Source organism: Trichogramma pretiosum, unplaced genomic scaffold, assembly GCF_000599845.2.
Source record: "Trichogramma pretiosum strain Unisexual culture from Peru unplaced genomic scaffold, Tpre_2.0 scaffold142, whole genome shotgun sequence".
Lineage (NCBI taxonomy): Eukaryota > Metazoa > Arthropoda > Insecta > Hymenoptera > Trichogrammatidae > Trichogramma > Trichogramma pretiosum.
In genome coordinates, this window is record NW_019641633.1 from 56344 (window position 1) to 71837 (window position 15494).

The 15494-nt window shown below is 35.1% G+C and overlaps 1 protein-coding gene across 3 annotated transcripts in view; it reads right to left on the minus strand.

The window, feature by feature from the left end:
- Nucleotides 1–3110: 3110 nt before the first annotated feature.
- The window catches only part of LOC106649781 (proton-coupled amino acid transporter-like protein pathetic), a 32405-nt gene continuing 20021 nt past the window's right edge, over nt 3111–15494 (minus strand). For all 3 annotated transcript variants that reach the window (XM_023459349.1, XM_014367393.2, XM_014367394.2), the window contains exon 6: nt 3111–3920. In XM_023459349.1, the coding sequence (XP_023315117.1) occupies nt 3327–3920 (594 nt within the window). In that variant the 3' untranslated portion in view covers nt 3111–3326. The remainder of the gene's footprint in view (nt 3921–15494) is intronic.

Consider the following 15494-nt stretch of genomic DNA (forward strand, 5'->3'; position numbering starts at 1 on the left):
GAAGGATGGTAATATGTCGAGGCCGCGGAGCGGCCTCGGCAACCCCAATTAAACCTTATTTTCAATTCATAACCAATCATAATATTAATTATCCATCCGGATTATAAAATTCACGAAAACGCAATTCAAAGGACCCTGGGAAGTTAACAAGGCACCGTGGGTGGTTTTGACCTCCTGAACATAAGTCCTTATGGGCGGTACTCGGTCCTGCGAGCCGTTTTCGAGAAAAAAAATTATTAAAGTCTCGTCCTTTTGCGGTGACCCGACATAACCCCTCTGCGCCAGTTGAGCGTCGCGCGCGATCATTCAACGCAACCGACGTCTTTCGCTATGCACAAATAATGATAAAGTAGAGTTGTAACCCAAGAAATGGGATGATTCCACGTAATTTTATCTTCATGATGCTGAATTATAGAAAAAATGAGAAATAAAATCGATTGATATGATCATAAAACTCTGACAGAGAGTACATAACGAAGACGCGTTAGGATAGAAAATAATTTTTCTCTACCACTTGATTGCAGACGCGATTTTCAGAAAATTATAATGAATAAAAAAATATCTCGAAGTCTAAAAAATGTAAGCCCTATGTCTAAGATACTTTGAATGAATTTTTATCGCATAAAATACTAAAATCGTGAACAAATCAAACGTTCAAGTCGATCGCATACATTTTCCAGTAATTTCGACCGGAATGAACGTTTGTTCGAGGTAAACAATAATTTGAGGAAATTCCATGAAAAATAAGGATATCTAGGGGTCTTAAAACGTATCAGGACATCGCTTGCGACATTGCAATGGTTGGAGATAAATATACTCATCGATCGCCAGCTTTTGCAATAGGTCCAAGACTTAGGCAGCACGTCCGTCTAACTTTGAATAATTTTTGAACGATAATCATCACTTTTTTGTTGGATTATCTTCTGTTCGAGTTGATCGCCAACCTTTGCAAGCAATTTCAATAGGAGGAAATATTATTATCAGGTAAACAAGAATTTTAGAAAATTGTGTCAAAAATTAAGGTTTCTAGGAGTCTTAAAAAATATAACAATCACGTTTCAATAATTCTGATGGCCTAAGATAGCTTAATATTTTGATCGCCAGCTTTTGCAATAGGTCCAAGACTCAGGCAGCATGTCTGTCTTACATTGAATAGTTTTTTAACGATTATGACCTTATTATTTTTGGCTGATCTACTGTTCGAGTTGATCGCCAACCTTTGCAAGCAATTTCGATCGGAGTAAACGTTATTTTCCGGTAAACCAGAATTTTAGAAAATTGCGTCAAAAATTAGGGTATGTAGGAGTCTTAAAAAATATTGGCGATTGACTCGAACAGAAGATAATCCAACAAAAAAGTGATGATTATCGTTGAAAAATTATTTAAAGTAAGACGGACGTGCTACCTAAGTCTTGGACCTATTGCAAAAGCTGGGGATCGATGAGTATATTTATCTCCAACCATTGCAATGTAGCGATCGACTTGAACGTTTGATTTGTTCACGATTTTAGTATTTTATTCGATAAAAATTCATTCAAAGTACCTTAGACATAGGGCTTACATTTTTAAGACTTCTAGATATTTTTTTATTCATTATAATTTTCTACAAATCGCGTCTGCAATCAAATGAAAATGTTACTTTAGGCCGGGGGATTCACAAAAAATTGTATTTGCACCTATGTAGCGAAAAAAGAAAGTCTCAGAGCACGTGATTATCAGCCTCGGCTTCGCCTCGGATATTAAATTACACGTGCTCTGAGACTTTCCAGTTTTTCCAGGTGCAAAATATACTATATATTGTGAAACGCGTCAAACGAACTTACACCCTGAAAGAGTCGCGACCGGCATGTAAAAGTATGAATGAATGAACGCAAAGTACGATGTATGAAATTACACGAATGCACAAATGCACGAATATACCGAATCACGAAAATACTGTCAATATAAAGAAGTCCTGAAGAGGCCGACAAAGTGGTCGGCGAAACGTCGACTAGGTGACGAGGTAGTGTGTGATTACGCACTCTCGTCCACCGCCTGTTTTAATAAATTTGACTTTGGCACCGCCTTTATCGCTGTTTTATTTATATTGACATTTACCAAAAAAGGCGCAACAATTTTATCACGAAAATACTATTTAACTTCCTAAGAAACGGTCCGTGTGCCGATAATCGCAAGGTGGCGCCCAGATTTATACGAGCATTTTGTATTACTTTCTTCATAATAAATAATAATAATTCATTAATATATTTATTAAATTGAAAGTCTTTGAGTGATTTCTTAATCCTTATTATGCCTTATATACGCCTCTATCTTTGGCCTCTCTGTTAAGCTCATCCGATCTTAGCAATCGTCGGCTCACTGCTTTCAGCAGAACCCTATAATCAACTGGGATTAGGGGGCTCTTGTACGCAGCACTGCGATAAATGTGCTCTGTGGCAAAATCTAGCCTCACTTTTGGCACTGAAACTTGGCACTTGCACGACCGATGCATAGTCGCGACACTTTTGCTGCACTCAGCTATGCACTCGTCGGCGACTTCTTCGTGTCAAAACTTTGCTCAGCCGCAAACTGTTACTTTTTTAATCGTAAACTGCAATTCTGTTGTGACTTCCGTTTACACACGTGTCTACTCTTGCTCGGCTTGTGGTTATCTCTGCCATGCCGTGGCTTGCTCACAGGCGGTGCAGCAAATTGCGCAGCGGGCACGCTGTTGTACAGCTGTTTTTGCGCAGCCTGATGTTGCATATACTTGGCCTAAGTTTGTCGTAGCTCGGGCCTCTGCTCGCTATTTGGCCTCGGTGTCGAGTACTAGATGTCATCCGAGCTCGTCTTCTTCGCGGCCTGAAACCTAGGCTAATCGGAAATACACGCGAAGGCTCATTCGTTCATTCATTCTCGTGGCAAAACTTTCCACCACGTCTTGCCGATGTACAGCCTGCCTGTGGTTTGGCACGATCTTCTGGCTCATGAATTTGGGCCTTGTCACATATCATTAACTCGTGTAAACCTTCAGAAAAATTGCACGGGATCATATAGAAAAGTTTTTCATGGGAATCATCATTTTCTAACCATGGAATAATAATATAAAACATTTTTTGTGATGATTTATAAACTAATTTATTAGTATAATTATATCACATTATTAAAATTGTAAAAATTATTCTATAAAAATGTTATCTTATTCAACATAATTTTCGCATTCAAATTGATATAATGTATCTTTCATTAAAAATTAGTTTCACTTGTGGATGGGATCTTAAGAATACTCTAGTTTTTTTATAGGATATTTTTCACTTTGTGCTTGCGAATTCTAAACAGTGCAATTATCAGTTAGAATTATTAGTAATTTCGCACATGCTTGTGTATGTGCCTGTAAGAAAACCTAAAAATCCAAATGCTATGATTAACAAATTTTTCCATAATTTCCAAAAACAAAATCCGAAACCATGATCTTGCTCCCAAAAAGTAACCAATTCAATTATTGATGGAAACATCAGGCCAAGAGTTGATAGACATATTGCTCCAACAAGAGATATAAACGGTCCAAGGTTTGGTATAGCGATGGCCATTCCAACAGTAAACGTCACCAAAACTATTCGAACTATATATTCAGCTACAACTTTTCTGGATCCAAAAATGTGTTTTATATTTTTCCATATAATTTCCATCGGGACATAAAACTGAAGACCGTAAGTCAAAAAAATTGCCGTCGCTATCATTACTTTTACTGATTGTGCAAGCATAGAGGATTGCTCTAAATTGAGAGTGATTGAACCTTTAGTGTCATCTTGATACTTTAAATAACCAAAAAATCCAACAGTACTGTATAAGCTCACAACGAAAAACATTCCGATATTAAGAACTCCAGGACATCCGAGAAAGTGTGATGGTGTTTTCATATTATTTTCTAGTGGCATGACCTGTAATATTAAAAATTAAATGTATTTTTAAGTAATTTTTGGTAAGAAATGGTCCATTTTTATTTAGCGCATTCAATTAAAAATCGTTATTTAAATATTAACAATTCGTTTTCATCTAATAGAGATATTCCACAAACATAAAATCAAAAAAATTTTTTATTATTTTCTTTATATTTAGCCCCATAACAAGTTTTTGTAATTTTTTCAAGATTTTTCTCTATGTCTAGATTTTTCCAGTCTCTAAGACCTATCGAACTAATACAAAAACTCATAAGATATCGATTGTTGTTGTATGATAATGATTGCGGTTTTGGCGGCAAAGATACACGAAATGACTTTTGTGTTTTTTCTAAGATACACAAAATAATTTTTGTGGCCACTAATATATGCTTAAAACAATGTATTGATTCAAATAAACACTTCTGTGTAAACTATTTGGATGTTAATTTTGTCCAAGGAACGTGGATTAGAAAATGTATAAGCATACAGATTTCAAGTTCCAGGGACAAAATTAACATCCAGATAGTGTACACAGAAGTGTTTATTTGAATCAATAAATTGTTTTAAACATATATTCGTGGCCACAAAAATCATTTTGTGTATCTTAGAAAAAACACAAAAGTCATTTCGTGTATCTTCGCCGCCAAGAGCCTTCGAAGAGTTTTTTTAGTTTTTACTTTTTGCCATCATAATATAAGAATTTAACCCATTAACGACCAAAATGCTTGATTTTTTTGTTGGTTTTCGCAGCGATTTTTTTTGTAGTTTTAGACCTTAAAAAAATTTCGCAGGGACCTATTTCGATGTAAAATTTAATGCCCTTTCAGAAACTGAGCGCAAAATTTTGATTTTTTGTGTAATAAAAAAGTTATAGCTACTTAAACAAAAAAAAACGTAAAAATTTTTGAAAAAAATCAAGTTTTCGATTTTTTTTCGCCATGTTACCGGTAAGGAATCACGATATAAATATGATCAGGGGTGATCACGACTATCAAAGTATCTCAGAGAATTTTTATGGAATTTTTGAACCATTTTTCAAATCTTCGTTTTGTGCACTTTTTCTCTAAATTCAATAGTTTTCGAGTAAAAATGAGTCATGTTTTATATGAATATGAGTTATTTTTTGTTTGAAGTAATGGTTCGAAAATTCCATAAAAATTCTCTGAGATACTTTGATAGTCGTGATCACCCCTGATCATATTTATATCGTGATTCCTTATCGGTGACATGGCGAAAAAAAATCGAAAACTTGATTTTTTGCAAAAATTTTTACGTTTTTTTTTGTTTAAGTAGCTATAACTTTTTTATTACGCAAAAAATCAAAATTTTGCGCTCAGTTTCTGAAAGGGCATTAAATTTTACATCGAAATAGGTCCCTGCGAACTTTTTTTAAGGTCTCAAACTACAAAAAAAATCGCTGCGAAAACCAACAAAAAAATCAAGCATTTTGGTCGTTAATGGGTTAAAGTATTTTGATAATTTTGCAAAAATTTTTAGATAATAGCTGAAAACGCCATCTTGTCCCCTTTAAAACTCGATGAAAGTTTAATATTTCAAAGTTCTCTATACATTAAAACAATATTTTGGTTTTCGAATAGCTTCCGTGGCCTATTGAATCTTCAATTTAGTACATAAAGCAACTTTTCAAGCTATTCTGATGAGTCATCAGTGATGACCTAAAAACGCTTCAAGTGAGTACGGAATCTAAAAATTGGGGTTTTCAGTCAAAAATACTAATTTTGCTCTGGTGGCATCAGTGCGTTTTTTGCTTGTTACATAAGTGAGGCTCCCGGCCGCGCAAGTTAGTCGCCTCTCAGCAGTCAGCCAGAGCACTCGTAAGTTGACTTATGTCGAACGGGCCCCCAAAAATTTTGGCCCAGGGCAATATTTCAATAGTGAGCTTGGTAAACTATAAAAATACTCGCCTTATCGTTTCGCTACCTTTCCCCAGTTCGAAGCTTTAGAATCGGCTGCCAGGTGGCGCAGCGTTAAAACCCAAGAGGAAGAGCATTGTTCAGGGTATTAGTGTCAAACAACTTCTAATATTTAAAATATCGTAAGGAAAAATACAAAAGTGACGACTGGACCCTTTTTACTCGGCACCTACGATTGCTACAGACCCAGAAGGGCAAATCGACCATGGTGTCCATCAAAAGACAAAGGAAAATGTGGTCTTCTTCCCATAGTCTCATTCAATCGTCTTGGAGCGTCTCTGTCAATTCCGAGTGGTCCCTTGTGGCTTAGAGTCTTGCAACATCGCGAGAAATCTATCCGGGGCGTATTTGACTATCTTAAAGCCCAAATGGCACTGACAGAGGACTCACCAACAAGTCTCTGGCAGGTTATCTGGCTACACATTTCAGCACTTACCAACTCCAAGACCGGCAGTCATTTACTGCCCAGTTTAGAGGGAACAAAAGCCAAAGCTAGAGGTTATAACATCAAAAAAGACATGCGTCTCTCTAACTAGGAAGTAACCTGCCCAACGAGAAGCCGAGTAACGAAGTCAATAACAAAGATAACAGTAACTAACTACAAAACTAATCAGCCCTTTTCAGGGCCACGATAAAATTAAAACGTAGAAAATATTACGCACTAAACAGCTTTTAACGCTGATTAGTCTACAGATGGTCACATCAACTGATGCAATCTTCTCAGATTTTCTCCTACCTAACATTGCACAACAAGAAGAAACAATAGGCACTCCTATAAGTCAATGATCCATGAAAGAACATTACCTAAGGAGCTTAGCCTTCTTGGCATCTCCTTTCGAGGTAGAGAAAACTTACTAACAAAGCACAGAAATCCGGCTAAGCTTTGACATTTTTTTCGTGAAGGGCTGTGGACTCAGAGTAGATTGCTTCAGCCATTTCATTCGTTTTTACGCCACACACTTGAGCAGATCTTGTATGCAGCAAACCTTCTGAACCTCACAAGTTTCATAATCTTTTTTACACGTACTATTTCTTTTGTGATAGCACTTCACTATTAATAAATAGATCTCTGTATTAATTTAGTGAGTGAAATATTTATTAATTTGTGTGCCTCACTATTAATTTAGTACCATGCTTAACGACACATTCCATTTTTAAAACTAAAATTGCCAGAAACTCGGATGAGTCTCTAGTCAGAAGCAATCTGCGACTATTACTGAAGAGATAGGGAATTGCTTTGGTGATCTATGCGTTCTACTGGAACAGTACTACGGGAAAGCGCCTTGGGTAAGAAGGTGATTTATGCTCCATCAACTGACAACTGCTGTATTGATTGCCAGTCCACAAGTTCACTTTGTAAAGACACCAATCCTTCCTAAGATACTCTCTGCAGCTGTCAGAAAAGTTGAAGGGTAAATATGTAAATGTGTAAATGTCCGTCTTTCGATGCTTTCAACCTTGGTCATTCCAAAGTCGTGACCGTGGACTATTGAGAAATTTCCACAGCTGGTAGTTTGATATTTGGTGACTCTGCTAATATCTTTGGTCAAATTGGAGCTGGGAGTACTAAAATTGCGTCTTTGCGATAAATTACCTGAAAAAGATTCTTTAGCAAAAAATACAGTTTCTCGTGACGTTCACAATTTGAAGAGACACAAGTTTGATAAGAATAATCACTTATCTTGCCTCATTAACTTTGTACGTCTTCACTTCCGAAGAAATTGAAGATCGGGAAACCATTTTTGTAACTAAATTTTTGTAAGTATAAACTCATCGATTGCAAATTAACCTTCGACAAACCGTCACTAAGTTCGGCTATCAACCTACTTCTTTGAGAAGGCTACTTGTTCTTTACTTTTGATGAACTATCTATACTTTTGTAATGGACAATCATAATTAAATTTTAGATGTGTTACTTGGGTTACTTACCCAGGACGGGTCCGTAACACATCCAAAATTCAGGCCTTCAGATAAAATCATTAAAAATGTTGAAAATCTAGATACGGTGAGATATGAGCTGATGTAGTACTCGGAAATTTTTTCAGTTTTTTTCGGCATTAAAAAACATAACCTCAAATTTTTTCAGATTTTTTAATTGAAGGCGATAGCTTCTAGGGCCGAAAAATACTATTTTTAACAAAAAAAGGTTCCTAGAACCCGATGGTTCCGGTAAAAAAATTTGAAAATATTTTTTTTTAATTCCTTGACAAATTTTAATAAATTTTGACCGTTTCAGTATTCCGATTGAAGCCTCCTAGCACAATCTAGAGCAGGACAAAAATTAATGCAAATTTCTGAAGACGGTTTCTGAAAACATTAAAAAACGATAAAACTATTTTGATGCTATTGAGCTCCGTATCGCTCTGAAAAAATTATTTTCGTTAAAAAAAGCGGTTTTTGGCTTCAAAAGGTGCGTTAGGTAATCTGAAAAAATCTGAAAAAAATTGAAGTAATGTTTTTCAATGCGATAAAAAACTGAAAAAATTTCCGAGTACTACATTCGCTCATATCGCCGTATCTAGATTTTCAAAGGCCTGAAGTACTCGAAAAATCTGAAAAAATTCAAAATTGTTTGGATTGTTGAAAAGTATTTTTGTAAATTTTTTCAGATTTTGTAATTGTTTCATGTATTCAGAAAAAATATAGATCCAAAATGGACGTTTATACCGGAAGTGGGGGTAGGAGGGGGAGGGAGTCTAAAAATTTTTTTTTTTACCTTTTTACCATGTACAATAACATATCAAAAGCGCGTCAAAATCGGTGACATACGTGCGCACGGGTTTGTAAAAAAATATCATTTTGACCCATATATATTGTATGTTCTGCGTATTTGACAAGAACATACGCTATTTTTGTACGATGCATTTTTTAAGGCTTAAAATTCTATAATTTTGAGCAAGCTCTATTCATTAAAAAACCTGCGAAGCAGAATTTAAGCTAAAAAAATGCATCGTACAAAAATAGCTGAATCTCAGCGAATCTTGCAAATTTTTAACTTCTGAAACCGGCGTTGGAAAGGTGAGAAAAAAACCTATTAGATGATTTCATGCAATTTTTTCCATAGTTGATTCTACTTGACTATCTAGCCATTTCCTGGAAGAAACTAATACACTTTCCGATTTTTCAATTTTTCGTAATGTCGTTTTTTGGGATAAAGTTGTATTTTTCTGCATTAAAATAATTTCAAAGTGTATACTAATTTATACCATTGGATTTGTCATAAAAAATCCTAAATTTTGGTGGTGTCAAAAAATTTTCTAGATTTTTTCTGTTCATTTGCCACTCGCTCGAAAATAAACTTTGCGGAATCAGCGAAAAAGAACGATCGAAAAAGTCTATTTTTTGAATGAAATTGTACTCCTAGGTCAAAACTGACTACGGCATTCGATTTTGCAGACAAAAACACATAAGAAAATGTATTGTTAAGATTATTTTTACCCTCTAAACAGAGTTTGAAATAAATCGAATGATAGCCCGATTTTGCTTCTTTTTTGGAGCACGTTTTTAAGCTTCAAAATTCCATCGACACCATCTAAAATCATTTTTTTGAGTTCTAGTTTACGGGAAAATTCATTTTAAACCTCAAACTTTCTGATTCCGATGGATCCCCCGAGATACAAAAAATTTTTGAAAAAGTGGATCACCCTACTGTATATGCTGCATGCGAAGTATATGTATGTTGTACGTTCTGCGAAAAGTATACACATCTTGACTGTTTTATGAAAAGTATATATAGGCTGCATGGATTATATAGGTCGACTTAATTCGTTTATCTATGGCTGCTGTGTATTGTATTGAGTGAAATTGACTTGAATCGTCCGATTTGTGAAGCGGGTGAACGTAAGTATCTGTGTCGTGCTCCGCTGACTTTGCTTTGCCATGTCCTCAGAACCAAATTCGTCCAAGTCGAAAGATACTTTCCGTATATTTGCTGTGCTCTCCCGTATTGATGTTGCGCCGAATGATATTCGGACAGCTTGCGCTGAGTTGAAGGCCGGAGCCGCTGTTACGAGTTTCAAACTCGACAGAGCTATTGCGACTGTAGAGGGTCACTCCAGACGTATTGAGGCCCTTGAAACCCGCCATGAACACGTTGAGCGTTATCTTTGTGAGGTAAAACCTTGCCCCGAACTGAAAATCATGGGTATTCTATCTGACCTGGCTTGCAGCGCCAACTCGGATATTCGTCACCTGCGTGTTTCGATCTTGGAGCTTTTTGGAGCTGGACATACTATCACCGACGTCCAGGAAATACGGTGGCTAAACCCACCATCTGCTCGACGTACTGGGAATAAGCTCGATCAACCTCTCGCTGCTCGTACTATGATTGTGCGGTACAAGCAGACCGACACTGGAGACTACGTTTTAAAAATTAAGAGGAAATTTGGAGAATTGCTCGCCTTTGACGTTTTGCCAGGTGCCACTGGCAGCCTAAAAATGTTCGAAATGCACTCGAAATATGTGCTCCATTTGCTTCGAACAGTGAAGAATGTGCAAAAGAACGTGGATACGCTTATATTTGGGATCGTGGTAGAATTGTGTTCGTAAAGAAATGTGATGGCAGTGACGTTGTCGAACTACTGATCGAGCCAGATATTGAGAGACTTTGCTCATTTTTTCGTACATTGTGCTGTGATTGCTAGTGAAAACTCTTGTTTTATGTGTATTTGTGAAATTTATGTGAAAATTGTGTTTTGCCAATGTGTGTGTGTGTGGTTTGCACCCAATTTGAATATTGCTGTGTTGTGTTCAAGTGAATTAATCAATTTTGCTCTACTCTGCCTTAACTTCTGAGAACTTTGTAAATATCTGTATATAGTGATGTTTTTGCGATTATTATTGTGCTGATGCTTGTAATATTGTGATCATACTTCAAAAATTAGTATCGAAGTGCTCAATGTATTGTCATTCGTATACTAAAATTTTTTTGCATTTTGTTTGTCTACTGATTGTATTTTTGAATGTATATACTATGCTGGTTGCCATTCGAACCCTGAGTCCTTGGCAATCTTAGCATAAATAAAAACGTTCAAATTGAATCGGGGCCTATATCTCTTGGAACATCCAGTACCGCCACTTGATACATTTTTTTTTTGACTGCAATCATAATCGATCTCCTATTTACCCATATCTGCGCCATAATGACCCAAGATCACAAATTCCTACGTTATTGACCCAACTTGTTTTACGATGATAGTAGACAAATTAATTCTGCGATTCATATTTTTTTTATATTTTTTGTAACTTATAACTGAAGGGGAGTCATACACCAATTCACTCCTCTTTGTCATTTTTTTTATATAAACCACAGTTTAATGTCAATCTACATTTTCAACATAAAATTGACATCTTTGAGCCCTAGAAATGTAAAAAAAATTGCAGAATAGTCCTTTGCATCTAAACGTAGCTCATTTTTGCTATTTTAGCCTTTTGGCACTGTGCGCAAGGTTCAGATCAGAGTTTTTGGGTTGGGAGATCCTGATAGGTCTCAAAATTTCTAGAAGAGTATCCTTTATGGGCTGAGTTTTGTGTAATTTTGATTAGAGTTATAAAAAAGTTTTTATGCCAAAAGATGTGAAAAAAACAAGATATAAAAAAAAGTTATCAATGTTTTTGAGCACACATTGAATAATAGAACTGATATGAAGGTCTAAGTCAAAATTCCACAAAACTCAGCCCATAAAGGATACTTTTCTAGAAATTTTGAGACCTATCAGGATCTCCCAACCCAAAAACTCTGATCTGAACCTTGCGCACAGTGTCAACGTGCTAAAATAGCAAAAATGAGCTACGTTTAGATGCAAAGGACTATTCTGCAATTTTTTTCACATTTTTAGGGCTCAAAGATGTCAATTTAATGTTGAAAATGTAGATTGACATTAAACTGTGGTTTATATGAAAAAAATGACAAAGAGGAGTGAATTTGTGTATGACTCCCCTTAAGGTCAGATCATAAAAAAACGGTTAATAAATCGAAAATTCTCATTTATAGGTTTTCGAGGATGCTAAATTCAAATATAAAGTCATATTACCCCTTAAACTTTGACTTCAAGGTCATTTCAATGTAAAATTAATACAAGAAAGAAAAAAATTGATAAAATATTTTTAATTTTGCATGCGATTTTACTTTTTTGTTTTCGTAACGCATCTTCTTTTCTTCACGCGATCAGCGTAATGGTTGTAGTTTGCGTTTTTCGTCTCTTTTATTTGACTCTCTTTCTTCAACATCCAGCCATCATCGCAAATCCTATCTACCTTAATATCGCTGCTCCATATGTTTTATGTCTTGATGGAACCATTCTCCTTGCTTGTCACCAAAATCTCCACAGTTTTGAGGGAACTTATATGTATAGCTATACAGAGAATACAGTTTATAAAACATATTACATTCTATTTCACCGAAATTTCATAATGAATGCTACAAATATTGAGAATCTATTTTTTCCCATAAATTCGATGAAAAATTGTAACAAGGAATATTAGATGGACCATGGTGCATGGGTTAGCTTCAAAAATTTTCAAGGTAATCAAAGAAGCGATCATTGAAAAATTTTAATATCAACGATGATAAAACATTTCGACAAAACAGAATGTAATATGTCTTATAAACTGTATTTTCCGCATACCTATACGCAGATTAGTTCCCAGAAAACTGTGGAGATTATAGCGAAGAGAATGGTTCCATCAAGACATAAACATATGGAGTAGCGATATCAAGGTAGATAGTATTTGCAATGATGGCTTATTACTGCAAGATGTTGAAGAGAAAGAGCCAACAGAGAGGAACTAAAAGCAAATAGCAACCATTACGTCGATCGTTTGAAGAAAAAGAGCTGCGTTACAAAAAAAAGTGAAAAGGCATGCAAAATAACCTTAATCTTGACAATATCTGAATTCCTCAGCTCCAAAAACCTATACACAATCGTTTTCTGTTATTTTATCACGTTTAAATGATCATCAATTGACCTTAAAATGGCCAGGTATAGTCATTATGAACTATGATTGAGATTCAGCAACCCTCGGAATAGTAATGTGATTTTTTTTCGGATATTTATATTCAATTCTGTAAGTTTGACATTCAAATGACCTTAAAGTCAAGGTCATAGAGGTCATCTTAGTTCATTTTGAATTCAGAATCCTCGAAAACCTATTTATGAGAATTTTCTGATTTTTCAACCTTTTTTCATGATTTGACCTTAAAATGACCTTCAAATGACTTTTATATGACCGGATACAGTCGAAATAAGTTCTGATTCAGATCCAGCAACCCTGAAAACACAAGTATGATTTTTTTCGGATATTTATATCGGATTCTCTTAGTTTGACCTTCAAATGACCTTGAAGGTGACCCCCTGAAGGTCATCCGACCTCAGATTTGGATTCAGCATCCTCAAAAACCCATGTATGATTTTTTTCTTTCTAACCTCAAAAGTGACTCTATAGAGGTCATCTGATCTCGGATTGAGATTCGGCATCCTTAAAAACTTTTGCATGAATTTTTCAAATTTTTTTACCACTTTTCTTTAAGGGGCTACATATGTAAAAATCTATCGATCATTTATTTTATAAACTCCCTAGCAAGAAATACTGGTCACAGGTAGCATACAGAATTGTAAATCTTTTACATTCAGATAAGAACGAAGCAGCATGAATGGGCACACGTATTATCAAGCGTGACTCTGTATGAGTATTTGCACGATACTGTATGAGTGCTCACACGCATAAGCAAGCGCTGATTGGTACGAGTATATGAATAAGTATGAAAATACACATGTTAGTATGTTCAAATAATAATGTACAAAATGAAACGGTTATGAGCATGTGCAAGTAGTATGACTAGAATGGAAATATATTGAAGGGCTTAACCATGTGTCAAACGATATTGAAAATGTACAATAACAGTTTCAGACATAACAATGTGCATCATAATTCGGCGAATTACCAAAAATAGCATTTATATTGCGATATGCGCTTTCCTCTGCTTTTCAGTAAACAAAGGTGAAAGATGTTGACGCATAAGAATGAAACTGAACAGCATATAAGCGGGGCAGAAGTCCAGCTCGGGAGCAAATCGGATATTACAGTTGAGTACAGCGGAGCTATGCCAGAAAATCATGAGACTTACAACTGTTAATGAGGGAGAAGCTCTGCACGATCAAATTTCCTAATTACTAATTGAGTGTTTTGGGAGTGAGCTTGAGTGTGGTGAAAATAGACTGAACATTAAATATACTAGCTATAACAGCTACAGTGTCTTCAAAGCCTCGGCTGTTTGGCAGGCTTTGTGCCTAGAAATTCCCCGAAGTATAGCCATCAACTTCGCAACAGCGAATGCCACCTTCAACCCTAAAGTAGCGGCCAACCCACGTTTAAGCAATTACGCCACCGAAGATATTTGATTATAACAACAATTAGTAAGCTAATTTTTTGTTTATAAATTAGATATAACAACGAGAAACAATAAATCAGAGTGTGCATTAAAAATATATGAATGTTATTATTTTATTTTAAACCCATCCGTATACACTATGCTCAAGTTGTGAGACAACGGTAAGTTTATTTTATTATGGAAATAATTGAGCTAAGAAAAGGGCTCATTACACATAGCTGTGTGACGGAAACTATAACTTTTTTTTTTGAAAAATTATTTTTTAAAAACCAAAAGGTTAACCAATTTGAAATTCTTACACAACAAAGTTAATCTATTAGAGAATTTGTGAAAAAATTTTCAGATAAAAATATAGAAAATTGTTAATTTTTCATCAATTTTCCTGTCAGCTCGGTCTTGCGGTACAGGTCAATTCGACATATTTCTCAAAGTTTATACTCTTGGCTAGTAATTGAACGAAAGACAAGTGCAAAAAGAATCGATAAAAATAAAAATTAGCACGAGTTTAAATGAGTTTTTTGTCCATTTTTTGCTGAATTTGTGCGTCTTTTTCTAAATACGCTTTTTAGTTTTATTTATGTTAATTTAATTTAGTTAATTTATTAAGTTTAATTCTACAGCTTCTCTAATAGATAAACTTTGTTGTGTAAAAATTTCAAATTGATTGAACTTTTGTATTTTAAAATATAATTTTTCAAAAAAAAAAAAAAAAATAGTTTCCATCACATAAAGCTATGTTACCTCTAAATTTGATCTTCAAATACCTTGAAAATGAGTTAACCTAGATAAGCCAACATCGGGTTCTCAGTCCACTAAGTATGGTCTCTGGACAATAGGGAGACAAAAGGTCCAAAACTCAAAATTCAAAAAAATGTCCAAAGGTACAAAATATCCAATTTTCTGATGTCCAATGAAATTCATATCCAAAGTTAATTTTAATCCAACCCCAAAACAATCCAATAATAAAAAATGCATAGCTGCTGTGCATATATGTATATTTGTGGTTTTATGTAAAAAGGGGAAAATTCACCAAGCAATAGACGTCTAGGATCTCTGCAACTGGTGTACACAGAGTCTCAACGATAGAGTGTTTAAAGTGACATTACACCTGCCAAAGCTATTCAACAGTATGAAAAATAAATAAACATAGGTTTTTTGGTAAAAAACAACAAGGATTTCGAATTTGTATGTTAGAATTCAACAAGTGTACTATTTTTCATTAAATATGAAAAAAATGACTAAAGTCCCAAA